General features: G+C 42.3%; 1 protein-coding gene across 2 annotated transcripts in view; it reads right to left on the minus strand.

The window, feature by feature from the left end:
- The window catches only part of ASXL1 (ASXL transcriptional regulator 1), an 80,419-nt gene that overhangs the window by 4,907 nt on the left and 57,815 nt on the right, over positions 1 to 17,697 (minus strand). Inside the window, exons 5-12 of one of the 2 annotated variants that reach the window (XM_041732485.1) lie at positions 6,119 to 6,239; positions 5,945 to 6,042; positions 5,290 to 5,383; positions 4,679 to 4,831; positions 3,260 to 3,423; positions 3,068 to 3,164; positions 1,394 to 1,499; positions 478 to 1,111 (exon numbers count right to left, since the gene is read on the minus strand). In XM_041732485.1, coding sequence (XP_041588419.1) covers positions 478 to 1,111; positions 1,394 to 1,499; positions 3,068 to 3,164; positions 3,260 to 3,423; positions 4,679 to 4,831; positions 5,290 to 5,383; positions 5,945 to 6,042; positions 6,119 to 6,239 — 1,467 coding nt within the window. The remainder of the gene's footprint in view (positions 1 to 477; positions 1,112 to 1,393; positions 1,500 to 3,067; positions 3,165 to 3,259; positions 3,424 to 4,678; positions 4,832 to 5,289; positions 5,384 to 5,944; positions 6,043 to 6,118; positions 6,240 to 17,697) is intronic. The other variant, XM_041732486.1, reaches the window with a different exon arrangement.

The raw sequence follows: 17,697 nt of genomic DNA on the forward strand, positions 1-17,697 counted from the left end.
GTACAGCTAAACTGAGATTCTAATCACTTAGGGAGCATGGCCTAGAGAATCAAATAATTATCTTTAAAAATGAAGTAACGGCAGTAAAACGGCCATCTGTGACACCATACCATTCTGAGACGACTCTGCTCAAGGGCTGTCATATGCCATGCTTCTAAATTTAATTTCTAGTGGAACTGTGTGAGTCAGTGGACAAAGAATCTAACACCACCTAATAAAAGATTTAAAAATCCCAAAGGATTCTGACCTCCAGAGAGAACTTCAACAGAGTGAACAAAGCAGCAAGGAAGAAAAGAACCTTATCCCCCTGACCATCAAGTCAGTCTCATGAATGGCTCTCTTGTATAGGGCTCTACACTCTCACATAATTAACACAAGCGCCCGGAGCCTTCTATCTCTGCAAAGGGGCTCTGCACATCTCCTGACCCTCGAAGGGAACCTGGCCTCAGGACAGCCAGGAATCAAACAGCCTCCTACCCGGATGGGCGGGACTTTGGGCTCCTCTTTGGTGGGCTGTGGCTTTTCGGTGTGAACACTTTCAATTGTGTTACGAAAGGACTGACGATCTTCAAGCCGGGGCTTCTTTTCGGGAAAGGATGCAGAGGCCGCCTGCTCAAAGGACTTCCTCTTCTGATCCTTGGGTTCCTGATCCGCATTCTCCTGAGGCAAGCTGGGAATCCTGTCTGGAGACACGGAAGCATGTGCCAAGTCACCTGGATCGGTCTGGGTCCGGGAAGCCACAGGCTGGGTCAGGAATTCGGGACTTTCTGGGTCAGATGCTGCAGAGGCCGAGCCAGGCAGGTGAGGACTGCCCGCCTCTGCTGAGTCACTCTTAGCCTCCCCATCCTTGTAGAGGGGGATGTCTGGTGCCACAGACTGTGTGTCTTTAGCAACTCCTGCTTGTTCTGGCTCCTGCTTTTTGTACAGATTCCTTCTGGCTCTGGTTCGGAGATCTGGCCGAGAGCGTTTCTTGAAATGCCCATCTCGCTGTCGGGTGGCTGGACCACGCTGCGGCCGTGCTGATTCTCCTGGGACACACAAGTCACTCTTGATTTCAGCCTCCTCATGGCCCACGTTCTGATGCAATGACTCTTCTTTAGTCAAACCCAATCTGCAAACCAAATTCACACCATTAGTTACAGGGCAGAGAAGCATGCCTATTTTATTTTAGATGTTAGATATTTCAGAACAAAATATATCTGCGTGGTTCACAGCACTACCCACAGAAAAACATATGTTAGGCTTTTCTATGAATGGCGTTAAGCTAAACAAGCCAGGCAAGCCACCCCGGCCACCCTGTTCTTGCCCCCATGCTGGTGTCCATGACTTAGACATCATCTACTTCTCTGCCCCCCACAGCTCAGATCAGGACTGGCAGCACCAAAGGCCTTACTTCTGTCCATAGTAGTCTTCAAAGAACTTCTCTTTCCACTGTTCCACCTTCTTTTCCTTCTCCATTTCCTGTCGGATTCTAACTTGCATCTCATGAGTGAATTCGCCTAAAGAGAAATACAGTGTGTGCATTCAGGATACTAATGTCTGTCTTATGGAAAGCCAAATCTTGCCATTCCACCACATCAGGACTTTTACTTTTTAAAGGTTTTATTTATTTATTCATGAGAGATGCAGAAAGAGAGGCAGAGACACAGGCAGAGGGAGAATCAGACTCCTCGCAGGGAGCCCGATGTGGGACTCGATCCCGGATTCTGGGATCACGCCCTAAGCCAAAGCCAGACATCCAACAGCTGAGCCACCCAGGCGTCCCACATCAGGACTATTCAAAATACACACAACTTTGGTGGGTGTGGAGCTTTTTTTTTTTAACCCTATCTCCTTCATGCTCGCTATCTCCTCCAGAGCCACATCATGCTCATAGTCATGACAGAACATGGCCATCGGGAGGGCAATTTACTCTTTCCTCAGATAATCAGTCATTCAACACCAAGCAACACATTGATCAAAAAAGCAAAACAGAAACAAATAAAAGAACCATTCTTACTCCCTGTGCAGAAAAAGGTTAATAGAGCAGGCCTGATGGCTTATTCTTGGAAAGGCCTGCTTACAAGGTTGGCCCTTGGCTGACATCTGGGAGCTTGGATTTCAGGAGGGTTCCCATCCCCCTTAACTGACATGAATGGCTCACTGTGCCTAAACTGTTTATACAAACAAGATGGTTTATGGCGAGCACCTGCTTTCCTTCGGGGAATCTAGAATCTGGTTATGTGCCAGGCAGAGGCTTCTCACATGATCAACTCTGAGTTAAAAAAACAAACAAACAAACAAAAAAAAAACAAAAAAAACTCGGGTACCAAGTCTCTTAACATGCTTCCCCAGCAGATTGCATTTTACACGTGCTATCACAAAGCACTGCTGGGAGAACTGAGCACATTCTGTATGATTCCTCGGGGAGAGGACTCTGGAAGCTTGCGCCTGCTTTCCCAGGACTTGACCCCAAGAGCCTTTTCCCTTTGCATATTTTGCTCTGTATTCCTTCACTGTGATAAATCACAGCCAAGAGTACTACATGTGAAGTCCTATGAGACCTGAATGAAACTACATAAGGAGTCCTGTGAGTCCTCCTAGTGAATCATCAAACCTAGAGGGAGTCTTGGGGACCTCCCAGCACACTCCCCACATAGCTTCCCCGTAAAATTAAGAGAAGCTGACAATCACTCCACTGCAAGTGGCAATGTCTAAAAAGAAAGAGCACCTGGTAAAGCTCAACATTTAAGTCAATGCCACGGCGCACTTTCCTCCACCTATCCAGACAACACCAGGATTACTGGAAAGAACAGGAGTTTATAGATAGCTCTAATGACAACGAAGTGAGACAGGTGGATATATACACTCAAAATAGCAAAGCCCAAATACTCTGTACCTTCTTTAAAGCACATTAACACCCACCACATTCAACAACATTGTGAGGAAAGCCTGCCTTATAATAAATACACCTTGAAAAGAAAGTAAAGAGACTGGTACAAAATGAATGCCTGGGTTTTAAATACCAAGGACAAGTGACACCACACATGGCAGGTACCTCTCAAGCCATCTGAGAACATCGACTCACCATCAGCCAGGCGTTCCCGCCAGCTCTGAGCTGCATGAGTGAAAAACTCATTATTCAGTGCGCTGCTGCTGAGACGCAATAGGCCATCTGTCCCCACCTAGAAGGATCAAGGCAAAAAGCACAATAAAGAAACTCAGAAAGGGAACAGAAGCCCACCCAAAGAGAGGCAAAGAGGTGGCTACCCATCTGCACCTGTCTGTCCACTTCAGGCAGGAGGAAGAGGAGCTGCTGCTGGAAGTGGGCTGGCAGGGCATGGAAGGTCCGAGAATTTATCAGGGCCCGAAGGTTGGTGTTGACAAGAATGGACCCAGGCGTCTCAAAATCTATCTCTTCCCCTCTGTTGCGCTTCATCTGACCTGTGATTTTAAAGCAGCAAGAAGCAAGGTATAGATTTTCAGCTTTTAAAACAAAAGAGCAAATGCCAACTGAGGGAAAAATTTTAGTGGCAGCACCCAAACTACCCAGAACTTATCTGCATATACATCCAGTCCACTCTAACCTACACGTCACAATTATCCTCTTCAGGTAACTGTCGTTGCCATCAAACCTAAGAGAACACTTGGGCTTGCATCCTCTCAGACAAGACTCTGTACCATGCTGTGACACAGGCTGAAGAGGACGCTCTTCCCAAAGAAAAACAGACAAGGGGGCAGGCTGTGAGCTTCCCTCCAAAGCTGGAGAACAGGCTCCTCAAAGCCAACTGGAGAAATGATGGAAGCTGTCTAAAAGCAAATCTAGTTGGAATACTACAAGAAACTCTGCAGAAGCCTTCCCTGGAACGGGATAGAGAGCTATGCTTCCACATAGAAAGGTATTAGGCTGTTTAAAGCCACTGAGATATCAGTATCTCTCACAGAAACCTCAGTAAATGTTACTTTTACTTGAAAAAAATCACTAAGAATAGAGACCTATGAGACGTTAAGCACTACGGATGAGTTGGAAAAGCAGCAAGACGGCAAACCCAGTTCTCACTTGGGCAATGGTTTATTCTAATTTTCAGAAGCCAAGGCTAGTCTTAATGGTTTCATGTAGCCCATCTAACAAATAACCAGCATGTGGGTTTTGAGAAATAAATTCCAAACTAGAAAACAGCATACTGGCCTTGCAAATAACCCTACTGAGGGGTGGGAGGAGCACGCTACTGAATTTGCTTGCAACCTCCAAGTTCAACACAGGATTCCTTCTGTTCAACATTCTGACCAGGCTAGAAAAAAGGGTGCCTAACCAAAACTTTGGATGTTGAGAATAAATGTGGCAGGATGCTACCAAAGAGAGAAAACGGATGCTGGAATCCTCCCTGAGCAGCTCAGAAACAATTTTCACTCACCCAAACACTTACTAAGCAGTACCAAGGCAGGCACAGGCCATGCCCTTGCAGGGACATACAAGGAACAATGTGGCACCATCTCTGCCTAGAAGTTCCCTCACAGTCTAGCAGAGAAGATCTACATGTAAAATAACCAAAATACAAGGTAAGAAACAAAAAAACAGAGGGCCACCCAAGAAGTCAAAATAAACTGGTAAAGGAAGTGAAACAGAAGATTGTCCTCTTCTCACTAGGCCTGCAGGGGCCCCCCTTACAGGCAGAGAAATGAGTGCCGAGCCACTCACCTGTGGCCGGCTTCCGGAAGCCTCTCAGGAGCGGGGCAGGGTCCCGGGCGACCTCGGCCTGGCCACGAGTAGCAGCGCTGCCCAGGGCCAGAGAGCCGCTGCTGCTGCTGGACGGGCTGCCGCTCTCGCCATCGGCGTGGCGGCCCGAGAACCCTGAAGGCACAGCATTCCACTGGTCAAGAGCATCACCCGCCGCGCCCAGGGCTCTCAGACAAGCTTACTTCTCCCAGCTCTCCCTGAGACGCTGTCAGAAATAGCGGGTGCTTCCGTGGCCCAACCTTGGGCTGTCAGAGATCACCACCTCACGGTCTGGCTTTACCATATCCCATAAGAACGCCAAACCGCCATCTTAGTTTGCACAGCACTGCACCTTTACCAAGCACCTGCACACTTTCATCAGACCCTCACACCGCCCTGCGAGGCCAAGGGCGGTGTGCACGGCAGAGCCCAGCACCGGAACCTAGCTCAGGCCTCACCACCACAGTGTGCTGCCCACTGGGAGGGCCTCCTGGCTCAACGGGCACCACGTCACCTAGGTCAGACACTGCTGCCAGAGGGGGCAAGGCCCCAAGACCTGAGAAAGGAGCATCATATCACAAGTTTGCACATACCTGACGCCGATTCCACGTGGGCCCCGTTTACCTTCAGAGGAGTCAGGACAACTCGCGGCAGCATCACCCCAGTTTTTTTCTTTTGCTTGTTTGCCTAGATGCCCAAGGGATTCCAAAAGGAGCCTGAGTCACCTACAGGGCCACAAAAGCGGTCCCTCTCCACCATGTCTCTACCACCATTTGGTCTCTACATTCAACCAGCTCAGGCAGGTAATGGCAAGAGCAGCATGGACTCATGTTACTAAGCCAGGTGCTGGCCACTGTGCTCAATACCCCAAGCAGAATGGAATGTATTGTCACCCTGTTTTACAGATAAGGAATTTGCCCAAGGCACCAAAGCTAGCAAGCAATAGGGCCATAATTCCAAGTGCTGACTCCCAAGCTCGAGTGTTCCCCACTCTGCACTGTGGTATCTGTGTTCTAGATGGTGCCGCTGTTTGTCAGAAGTAGGAGCGCAACTACCTATTTGTGGTAATGAGGAAAAAACCAACCACTCTGCTCTCAGATCCATTGCCCACTTTTAACTGTACTAAAAGGTGGAGACTACACTGATTTGCTCTGCTCTCCAGAAACACATAGTTAACCACAGAGGAAGAGTCCTGTCTTGTGCCTGGCCTCACCTACCCCTAGCCTAGCCACCAATTCTCCTCCCTACCTGTGAAGAAGCCCTGTAGCTGTCCCTGGGATTGGAAAGAGGCCGACTCTGAGATTCTGCAGAACAGGATGCATTCGAAGATGTTTCATCAAGAGAAACTGGGAGAGAGGGAAATAAAGGTTAGTTGCCAGCAACTCTGTGAAGCTCTTGGTCCATCCTGTGAGGGGTACTTACCATCGTTTTCACCGCTCACAGTGCTGGCTTCGTTAGACCCACAGCTCTCCACATCGGCTGTGTCCTCCGGCTCCTCTCCCTCCACAGCAGCCGGACTGCGAGACCACTGCAAGGCATCCTTCTGTGACAGCAAGGCACAACTCAGGTGAGCAAAACCCAACAGATCCTACAGGCACAGCAGTCACTCCTAAATGCACACTGCTTTAGGAGAAGAGAGATTTAGAACACTGGTAAGTTCTTAAAACCCTTTCTAACTGATCTCTTTCTCCACAAGTTCTTTACGTATGTACATCATGAAATATATAATTTTACATTCAGTCCACTCAGGAAATGTTCATGGGGCACCTCTTATAAGCTACACCATGCTAGTTTGGAGGAGGGGAGGCAAAAGAAGGGGGAATCGGGCCTCTGCCTTCAAGGAGGCTCAACTGAGTAAGAAAGAAAATCAAATTAATTACAACACAAAGCACAGCAACAGAGGTATAGAGAGCTGTGGCAGTCCAGAACAGGGGGCATCTAACTCTGTAAACTGGAGGAAAGAGGGCATTGGAACTAAGGCCTACAAAGAGATGTGCTGCTTAAGCTGAGTTTTAAAGGAAATTAGCTAGCAGGTAGATGGCTTGGCTGTAGCAGACAGGAGGGTATTCTAGATAACGGGATGAGCAATGTTCTCCTTGCGAGGAAACTGCAGATTTCAGCAGGGGACTAGGTGCGTGAGAGTGCAGAGCGAGCAGCTGGGCAGATGGTGAGACACTGTGCTGAGGGACTAAGATTCTGTCTGAGAGTCTCTGAAGGCACACAGAGAGAGGCATGATGTGAGTTGTAGGGATTTCATTCTGGCAGCAATGGAAAGTCTAAAGGCAGGAGGAGAACTTAGACTGTGATGAAAGGCCCAGGAAAGTGTCAGTGAACTAAACTGGAAGGGGGGGGGGGAGGGGTTGCAGATTTCCTCCTCTAAAGGAAGCTCCTTCTTCCAGGGCTCTGTGGCAGTGTGAGTTCAACTCTACCCATTCCCAGGGAAAATCAAGGAGACACCTCCCACCTCGCAGATTAGGAAGGACTCTGAATGAATATTGGGGGCCAGGGAGAGGAAAAGCAGAGGTAAATCAGGGTAAGGATGTCTTCTTTAAGAAAGTATGTGGGAAAAAAAAGTAGATCAAGTCATGATTCTGCCTCTTACAAACACACTAGAAATTTATAAAAGAAATCTACAGAATTCTAACTCATCAATTTCCTGGATCCCTTGATCCATTATATTAAGTCTTCATCAATTTGCTGTCATTAATTTAAGCCCAAATCATGCTAACTTAAATTAATAAAAAGAAAACAATTTTTTAGATCTTTATCTCTTTTCCCACCAGCTATAAATGTTCCTCAGAATCAAAAGCTAAAGAATATTTTTAGTATTAATCTTGGAATTATGCTTAGTGGCTGCCATGTGCATCAAATAATGCAACAAATTTGTTGAGTCTCAGGAGCAAACTAAGATAAAATACTCACTAACGAACAAAGAACTCTGGTTCTGGGAAAGGGGGGGATCGCGCCCACACTGTGAAAAATGGTATCAAAAGGTTCAAGCACTGCCAGTGGCAGAGTACACTGTAAGTGAAAATCTAAAAACCTCTTAACCCAACACTTCTTTTTCTAAGACTTACACAGAATGTGAAAAGCATGAAATCCTAAAAGGAGAAAGTCGATCAATGGAACTATAATAAAATTAAGATCCTCTGTTCTGCACAAGACACCATTAATGGAGTAAAAAAGAGCAAAATACCTCTAGAGTTGGAGAAAGTATCTGTAATTCATATAACTGATAAAGATCTTATATCTAGATTATATAAATCAATAAGAAAAAAGAAACCCAGGAAAAGAATAGGCAGAAGGCCATGAATAAGCACTGCACCAAACAGGACACCCAAATGGCCAACATTCACACATAAACCTATTTAACCTTACTGACAATGGAAAACACATTATAATGTAAATTAAGACACACCGAGATATCACCACATCCATAAGAATGGCTAAAATTAAAGTTAACAATACTAAGTAGTGTTAATGAGGATGAGAAAAAAGACTGAAAATGGATGCAACCATATGAGAAAAGTTTGGAATTATCTGGCATGGATGAAGGGACAAACATCCAGCAATGTCAGTCCTACATACGGATTTCCTAGAGAAATACATGCACCCCCAGTACACGGACACCATGAAGCACATTCAGTATTTATGCCAGTGACATCTGTAAAACCTGGGCTATAAACAACCAAAGTGCCCATAAGTAAGATCAAAATAAGGTAATGTACAATAAAAAATGAATGAACTACAGCCACTACAGCAATGTACATCAATCTGAAAAACAAAATGCTAAGTGAAAGAAGCCAGACACAAAAGAATGCATACTGTAATGACTCCATTTTTTAGAAGTCCAAAAACAGGCCAAACTAACCTACAATGTTGGGGGTGCAAACACAGCTGGGAAACAACAAAGAAAAGCAAGAACAGAACTTGGAAACAGTCAGGATAGTAGCTACCTTTCAGGGGGAAGACAGGAGCTGTGAGTAGAAAAGGGTATTAAGGGCTGCTGGCTGCCAGCCACGCTCCCCAGGTCTTAATTTGAGTGGCAGGTACAAGTGTGTTTACTTTATGATATTCATTAAGCTGAACACTTATGTTGCATTTTACTCTTACATTTCTACAATAAAAAAGTTTTAAAACAATAATTCCAGAATTTCCATCAAGGAACACTACTACGGACAGTCATTTGGAGTAATGCTGTAGAGGGACACCTGGGTGGCTCAGCGGTTGAGCATCTGCCTTTGGCTCAGGGCGTGATCCCAGAGTCCGGGGATCTAGTCCCATATCGGGCTCCCTGCATGGAGCCTGCTTCTCCCTCTGCCTGTGTCTCTGCCTCTCTCTCTCTCTCATGGATAAACAAATACAATCTTTCTAAATAAATAAATAAATAAATAAATAAATAAATAAATAAATAAATAAATAAATAAAGCTGTAGAATACTTCATGAGAAATACTGATGATGCAGCAAGTAAATTACGCAGTTAACATTCACATGGTATGATTACTTCATCTGTTTAAAAAGAAAAATCAGGTGAGCCTGTATGCACAAAGACAACAACACTCCTCATGTGCGTTAGCCATCATAGCACCTCTAGGTGGCAGAATTGTGAGGACTTTGTTTTTGATTTGGGGTATTTTCTATGATTAACATGTATTTTTTTTTAGATAAAAAAATAACATTTAAAAAATTATAATGGTAAATGCTTCTTTGACAGCTTAGTCACTAAAAGAGAATTTCATTCCTTTAGATTTCTTCCAGAGTGTTAGGGGAACCTGGTGTTGATTACAAATCTTTTTTTTTTTTTTTAAGATTTTATTTATTTATGAGAGACACAGGCAGAGGGAGAAGCAGGCTCCATGCAGGGAGCCCGATGTGGGACTCGATCCTGGAACCCCAGGATCACACCCTGGGCACGAAGGCAGGTGCTAAACCACCGAGCCACCCATGGATCCCTACAAATCTTAATTAAACAAATACTGCCCGCTTGTTTGCAATTCAAACTACCCCAAATTTCCAAAGCCATATATTTTCATTAAGAAGCTAATAGTACAAAAACACTTGAGAAAATGAAAACAAAAGCTGCGATTCTAATTCTGCCTTTTTTAAGATCCTTAATCTTTCCATATAAACCTCAGACATTTGATATCATAACTTTCCTTTGAACACTGACTGTAGACCTCTGACAAAAATGAACTCAGCTACTGAGAATCATGGGCATTAGATAATATGCCCTCAGACTCAAGACTTTTTTTTTCTTTTTTTGCAAGGATATTTTCTATCAAGAAACTTAAAAAAATAAATAACAGGTAATGAGTGATCTTGCTGAAACCTTATTTAAAAATGTTATGACAGGGACGCCTGGGTGGCTCAGCGGTTGAGCATCTACCTTCGGCTCAGGATGTGATCCCGGAGTTCCAGGATCCAGTCCCGCATCAGGCTCCCTGCATGGAGTCTGCTTCTCCCTCTGCCTGTGTCTCTGCCTCTGTGTCTCTCATGAATAAATAAACAAAAACTTTTGCAATAATGTAAAATTCCTGAGTGTGATAATTACATTGCACTTATATAAGGGGAATGCCCCTGGATCAATTGTATATCCCTTGTGTCCTTTCTCTTACTTTTTAAAATGAGGTATAACTTAGAGTACAATGCACAGATCGTAAGTATACTACCTGATGAGTTTGACAAATGCTTATCAAGATACAGGACATGTCCAACATCCCTCAAGTCCCTCTGTACTCCTTCCTAGTCAACCTGGACTCTATACTACCCCTCCCTCCCCAGTGAGATGATTGTTCTTTTTTTTTTTTTTTTTGATTTTATTTATTTGTTCACGAGAGACAGATTGAGACACAGAGATATAGGCAGAGGGAGAAGCAGGCTCCCTGTAGGGAGCCTGATGCAGGACTCGATCCCAGGCCCCCAGGATCATGCCCTGAGCCAAAGACAGACACTCAACCGCTGAGCCACAGAGGTGTCCCTTGTATTTTTTATTTTTTTAAGATTTTTGTTTATTTATTCATGAGAGACACACACACAGAGGCAGAGGCACAGGCAGAGGGAGAAGCAGACTCCCCACGAGGAGCCCGATGCAGGACTCGATCCCAGGACCCTGGGATCATGACCTGAGCTGAAGGCAGATGCTCAACCACATAGCCACCCAGGTACCCCGACTGTTCTTATTTCTATCATGAAAAATTACTTTTGCCTATTCGTGGCCTTTACAGAAATGGAATCATACAATATATACTCTTTTGTGTCAGTATCTAATGTTAAGGAAATTCATGCATGCTCTAGTCAGCATTAGAAGCTATTATCTGTTATTACAGAGCAGTATTCATATAGACAAATGTGTTTATCCATTCTCCTATGAAAGGACATCTGTATTATTTCCAGATTCGGGTTCTTATGAATACAAAGCTACTATGAACATTCTTGCACACACCTTTTTCTGGACAGGTTTTCATCTCGTGTGGGTAAACATTTAGGCACAGAATTGCTGGGCAAGGGACGGATGCTTAAAACAAACAAACAACTTACAGACATTTCCAAAGATTCCCACGGCGGCACTGCATGGAGCTCCAGATGCTCCAAATCCTCATCATATGGTGCTGTCAATCTTACTTTAGCCATGCTAGCGGGATGCAGTGGTACCTCATAGTGTTTTTTTTTTTTTTTTAAAGATTTATTTTTTTATTCATGAGAGACACAGAGAGAGGCAGAGACATAGGCAGAGTTCTCCCTCCTGTGAGGGAGCCTGATGTGGGACTTGATCCCAAGACCCCGGGGATCACGACCGGAGACAAAGGCAAATGCTCAACTACTGAACCATCAGGCATCCCTATTTTTCATTTTTCTGGTAATTAAAGATATTGAGCACTTTTTTATATGCTTACTAGCCATTCTCTTATCTTCCTTTTTCAAATGTCTATTCAAGTCTATTGCACATCTTTAAATTGAGTCATTTGCAGTTCTTTGTTCTGGATCCTTTTAAACACTGATCATGGGCATGCGTTACTTTTACAAACAAATACATTTCAAAAAATTTCACATTTGGAAATAATTTCATATTTACAGAAATGCTGGAAGAGTAAAAGCAGCACAAAGAATACTTGCCTATAGTTTTTACCCATATTCACTTCCTAACACAAATATGCGTTCTTAAAATACACAAAGTATATTAATTTGGCAAGGCAACTGGAAAAAAAGCTAAGGAATACTAATAATAAATAAACCTGAATATTTTCCCATAAGTCAGATTTTTTAAAAAGATATTATTTTAAAGTAATTTCTACACCCAACATGGGCTCAAACTTACAATCCTGAGATCAAGAGGTGCATGCTCTACCACCTGAGGCAGCCTGGCATCCCAAGTCAGATATTTTTAAAAAATAATAAAAGGCACTGTGAATATAACAAGCCCCAAACATGAGTAAAACAGAACACTAAAATTTCAACTGCCCAAGATTACGTTCTGAACTAGAAAAACATATAAACAAATCTCAGGTATGCCTTTTCTTTCTTTGTAGATCTGATAAGCATATCCTGAGCAAGAAATGAGTATGGTTTCTTAGGGAAGGCTGATTTGAGAGCTGCTGAATATAAATTATTAAAATAAAACTAAGAGCATGCCGACCACTCAACAGCATACTAGAATTTCTAACAATACTTATTAAAAAAAAAAAAGAGAGATTAGAAGAGACAGAGTGTTCTAATTTCCAGACAGTATAATTATCTACATTGAAGAGCCAAGAGATTCAGACCTAGTAGGAAATTCAGCAAGGTTGTAAGATTCAAAAGCCCATTAAAAACTCAGCAATAACATCACCAATTAGAAAATGTAATTTATAAGAACAAAGAATTTAAAATAACTCAGGGACAAATTTCACAAAAGGAATACAATCATCTTATTAAGAAAATAAAACTTTATAAGGAAAGGCTTAAAACTTAAACAGAAAAAAAAAACTTAAACAGAGCCATACCACCTTCTATATTAAGAAAATTCAACATTGTAAAGATGTCAATTCTCCTCAAAATGATTTGTAAATTCAATAAAATTTCAATGAAGCTTTTTTTTTTTTAATATATACTACTTGACTCTGCAAATGAAGACAAGAGCCAAGACACTCTTTAAAAAAAGCAAGAAAAGGGGAGGACCTGCTTTTTTAGAAAGCTCTGGTAACTGAGCAAATAGAGAATGACCACTACAGGATATGGGGTTTCTTTGGAGAGTGATGAAAACGTTCTGGGATCAGACAATGGCGATGATTGCATGACTTTATGAATACACTAATAGCCACTTTCTGTGAGTTCCATCTTGATGAAGCTGGGATAAAAATGTCTTACTGAATTTAACTGATAGTTCTGAAAAACATGAATGACTTTAATCGGAATCCATAAAAACCACATAAAAACTATTAACGTGTACAGAAAGTTTATAGATCTAAAGGTAAACTTCAATGATAGATAATGGAGGCACAATAGTCTGTGAGGTTTTAATTTTGCTATATGAATCCTAAAGAGGAATTAAAACTAGCAAAGCAACCTCTGTGTATGCTTGAGAAAAGACTTCATCATTTAAAAAAAAATACTTAATGTAAAAAAAAGTTCTATTGAATTTGAACTCCATTAGCATTATCACAAGCAGTTTCAACATTATAGCTGTCAAAGAAAGAAAAGAGCTGTTATTTAAAAAATGAACACACTCTTGGAGTACAGTTTAAAGAGAAAAAAAACTGTCTGAGTTCTTCTTAAAGACAAAAAAGAAGCTTCCATCAACCAGATATAAAACAAACTCTCATCTATGATTTGCCACCCACCACTGCAAAGCTTCTAATCAATGGTAAGGTGACCACAGATCCATGATCTCCCTCTCCTGAAACCTTGGATCTAGATGGGCTTTAGAATTCAGGACTTCTTTAATTTGGTGGTGGTAATACATTGCATATAGTTTTAATTATATTAACACGTTAATATTTTTTGAAATAACATGTATGGATATACCAACTAAAATAGCCTTATCAGTCCCGATCAGAGTTTTGCCTCCAAATGAGTTTAAACAAGGCACATTTTACTGTCAAATGACTTAGGAAAAACAATTTTCAGTTCTTAAAATATTTTAGATTTTAGAGGCATCTAGGTGGCTCAGTAGGTTGGGCCTCAGATGCCTGGTTTCAGCTCAGGTCATGAGATCCATGCTCAGCAGTCTGCTTGAGATTCTTTCCCTCTACCCCCGTTCTTTTCCCCACCTCTGCTCATGCTCTTTCTCTCTCTCTCTCTCAAATAAATAAAATCTTTTTAAAAATTAATGAAATGCTTTCATCAAGCCTCAGAGAAAGCCTCCAAATCACCTCCATTTTACCCATTAAAACATTAAGGAAGTAGTCCTCTGAAAAAATTCTCATGCATTTGCACATGGAGACTACAAAAGTGAAAAAGAAATTGCTGCAGTGGTGTTTGTAATCGTAAAACAACAACAACAAAAAACACAGGGCACCTGGGTGGCTCAGTGGTTGAGCATCTGCCTTTGGCTCAGGTCATGATCCCAGAGTCCTGTGATCAAGGCCTGCATCAAGCTCCTTCAAGGAGTCTGCTTCTCCCTCTGCCTATGTCTCTGCCTTTCTCTGTGTGTCTCTCATGAATAAATAAATAAAATCTTAAAAAAAAAAACAAAAAACCTAGGCATCCATAACATCAGGTATATTGGTATGATACACTATTAAACAGTAGTTGAAAGAAATAAAAATACACCTATATAAACAAAGAGATCACACATTTTTAATGGATGTATGTGAATAGGAACGATACACATAAATGATAGTGGTTGCTATAGGGAAGGAACAAGGGCCATAGTCCTGCATGGCAGGTGGAGGGATAGGGACCAGGTAGGGTCTGGTATGGATGTCATGGTCATTTCCCACTTTCTTTGCACAAAGGTCTGAGCTTCCATTTAAACATGGCAAAATGGACATTAGATTTCTACAGAAGTCTCTTTAGAATGACCCTAAAGGAATAATAAAAGTATCAATGGACAAAGGGAAAGGGGGAGGAAAAGGCAGCAGATGAGAGATGTCGACAGAATTTTGGAAGATGGATAGCAGGAAGACAGGAACTGACTCAGCAGGGAAAAAGAAAGCTGTCATTTGAGGCTGCAGAGGTCAAAGCCAAAAAGTTGGCCAGTTAGTACTGCAAAACCCTCAAGAGGGCAGTGATTAAAGGTACCAGAAACCACTGCACACAGGGACGAAGCATGGGAATGAAAACAGAATTGGTTGGAAGTCTGATTCAGAAGTTCGACCCCTCAGGTCCCCTCTCTGTACCCAAATCATTAAGCAATATCCATCTCTAGCCTCAGAAGAAAATAGGAGATTTAATTCTAATTAGACTGAACCAGAGAGGGTCCAGAATAGAAGACACCAGCTCAAGGAGTGAGGGAGGAAGTGAGATGCTTCCTCCTCCCTATGGTCAAAGACCATATCCAAAACAGGGACACCATCAGCTCCCTTCTCCAAATTGGCTCCCAAAGCTTTCCTAATAAAGTAGCTCTACTATCCCAGCCCTAGCCTGGGATCAAGTGGCTGGCAAAAGAGAAAAGGATTTCTCATCCCAGAAAAAGTGACCAGTCTATCAGAAAACACCTTCTGGTAGATAACTGGGGATTCCAAAAAAATAAAAAAAAAAAAGCATCTGGGTTCCCACTATCTATCACATCCAACAAATAGTGCCCACAGAATCTGCCAATTCTCTCACTGTGAGTGACCTATCCAGGGCCACCAGGTATTTGAGGACAACTGTCATATGAAACAGCAACCAAAAACAAAAAGGCATGAAAGGAAAGAGAGATAATGAAGATTTCATAGTAAATGTTCTCAAAGAGCCCCCAAACAAAAAGTACAGAATGCTATTTAAACAAATAAATAAGGGGATCCCTGGGTGGCTCAGCGGTTTAGCGCCTGCCTTTGGCCCAGGGCGTGATCCTGGAGTCCCGGGATCGAGTCCCGCATTGGGCTCCTGGCATGGAGCCTGCTTCTCCCTTCTCCTGTGTCTCTGTCTCTCTCTGTCTCTCTGTCTCTCTCTCTCTCTCTGTGTCTATCATAAATAAATAAATAAATCTTAAAAAAAAAAAAACAAATAAGGGAGCATCAGTGAATGTGAGCAATCTGCTAGAAATACAAAATGATACAAAACAAAACCCCCTGAAACAACAACAAATAGGTTATATTCCAAAGAACTGACTCAGAAGAAAAAGAAAATTGGTTACATCAAGAAAGTCCCACATCAAACAAACAGAAGTTCCAAGAAGAGAAAACAGAAAAGATAGTAATGCAAGAAGTTTTCCCAAAATGAAAAGACCGGAGTTTCCAGGTTTATAAAGCAAAATGCCCTGCACAATAAATGAAAAAAGACCCATTCCACAGCACTGCACCATACAATTTCAGAAAAAGAACTGAAAGAGACCCTAAAATCTTCCAGTCAGAGAGAACACATCACATACAAAAGAATCAGAATGGCATTGTTTCTCAAGAGCAGTTTTAAAGAAAATAATATTCTCTTTAAAATATATATATTTACTGATTTTAGAGAGAGAAAGCGCAGAGGCACAAGTGCGGGTGGGAAGGAGCGGAAGGGGATAGAGTCTCAAGCAGACTGCGCTGAGCACAGAGCCTGACTCAGGATTCAATCTCATGACCCTGAAATCACAACCTGAGCTGAAAGCAACAGACAGACATTTATTTATTTTTTTTTTTTTTGTGGAGTTTTTTTTTTTTTTTTAAATTTATTTTTTTATTTTACGATAGTCACACACAGAGAGAGAGAGAGAGAGAGAGAGAGAGAGAGGCAGAGACACAGGCAGAGGGAGAAGCAGGCTCCATGCACCGGGAGCCCGACGTGGGACCCGATCCCGGGTCTCCAGGATCGCGCCCTGGGCCAAAGGCAGGCGCCAAACCGCTGCGCCACCCAGGGATCCCAACAGACAGACATTTAACCAACTGTACCAAACTGTGTGCCCCAGAATGTAATATTTTCTACATTTTGTTCCAAAGTTTTATTTATTTAAGTAATCTCTACAGCCAATGTGGTACTCAAACCCATGCCCCAGAGATGAGTCACCTGCTCTTCTGACTGAGCCAGCCAGATGCCCTTCTAAAATTCTTAAGTCAAACCAATAAAACAGCTTGGAACACAGGGTAAAGATATGTGAGGTTTCAAACTGTTAACCTTCTATGAACCTATTCTTGGGAAGCAACTGGAGAATCTGTTACACAAATGAATATCAATAAAGAACAAACCAAACTAAAACAAAAATTATATCCAAACAAGAGCTAGGAGAGAAACTATATCTACAGGACACAAGTAAAAAGAATTCCCAAGGTGGTGATGAAAGGAAAGCCCGGGAACTGTACATAAAACAGGGTAATCAACTCACTCCAATTTGCCTGGGACTTTCTCAGTTTTAGCACTAAAGTTCTGTGCCCCTGGAAATTTCTCAGGAGATTGGCCCCTCTACAAACCAGGAATAGGATAAAGGACGGCTCCAGGACTGACCTTCAGAAGGAAGAGTGAAACTGAGGTGTATGACCACATCAAAAGAATTTTATCACTATTAACAGCATTAGCTTCATCTTTTGTTTGTAATCTATTTTGCTTTTTCCTGCTCTTTATTATTTTATTTACTATTTTTAAGTTTGTGAAACATAATATAGTTATAAAACCCAAGCTATATAAAAGGTTATGCTCAGAGAATTGACACTGCCCTCATCCCTTCTCTTCCCATCTCACCTCCAAATGTCCACTTCGTTCCCATCCATCCCCTGTTGGGTAAACCATCTTATCAGTTTCTGGTTTCTTCTTCTAGTGGCTCTTTTTTGCACAAATGATAATATGCACATCCATTTTATTTCCCCTTTATTCTTAGACAAACAAATTGCATGCCATACACAGTATTTAGCACTTGCTATTTTCATCCAACCATATATTCTGGAAATCATTCAATCATTTCATA

Source organism: Vulpes lagopus, chromosome 18 (genome assembly GCF_018345385.1).
Source record: "Vulpes lagopus strain Blue_001 chromosome 18, ASM1834538v1, whole genome shotgun sequence".
Classification (NCBI taxonomy): domain Eukaryota; kingdom Metazoa; phylum Chordata; class Mammalia; order Carnivora; family Canidae; genus Vulpes; species Vulpes lagopus.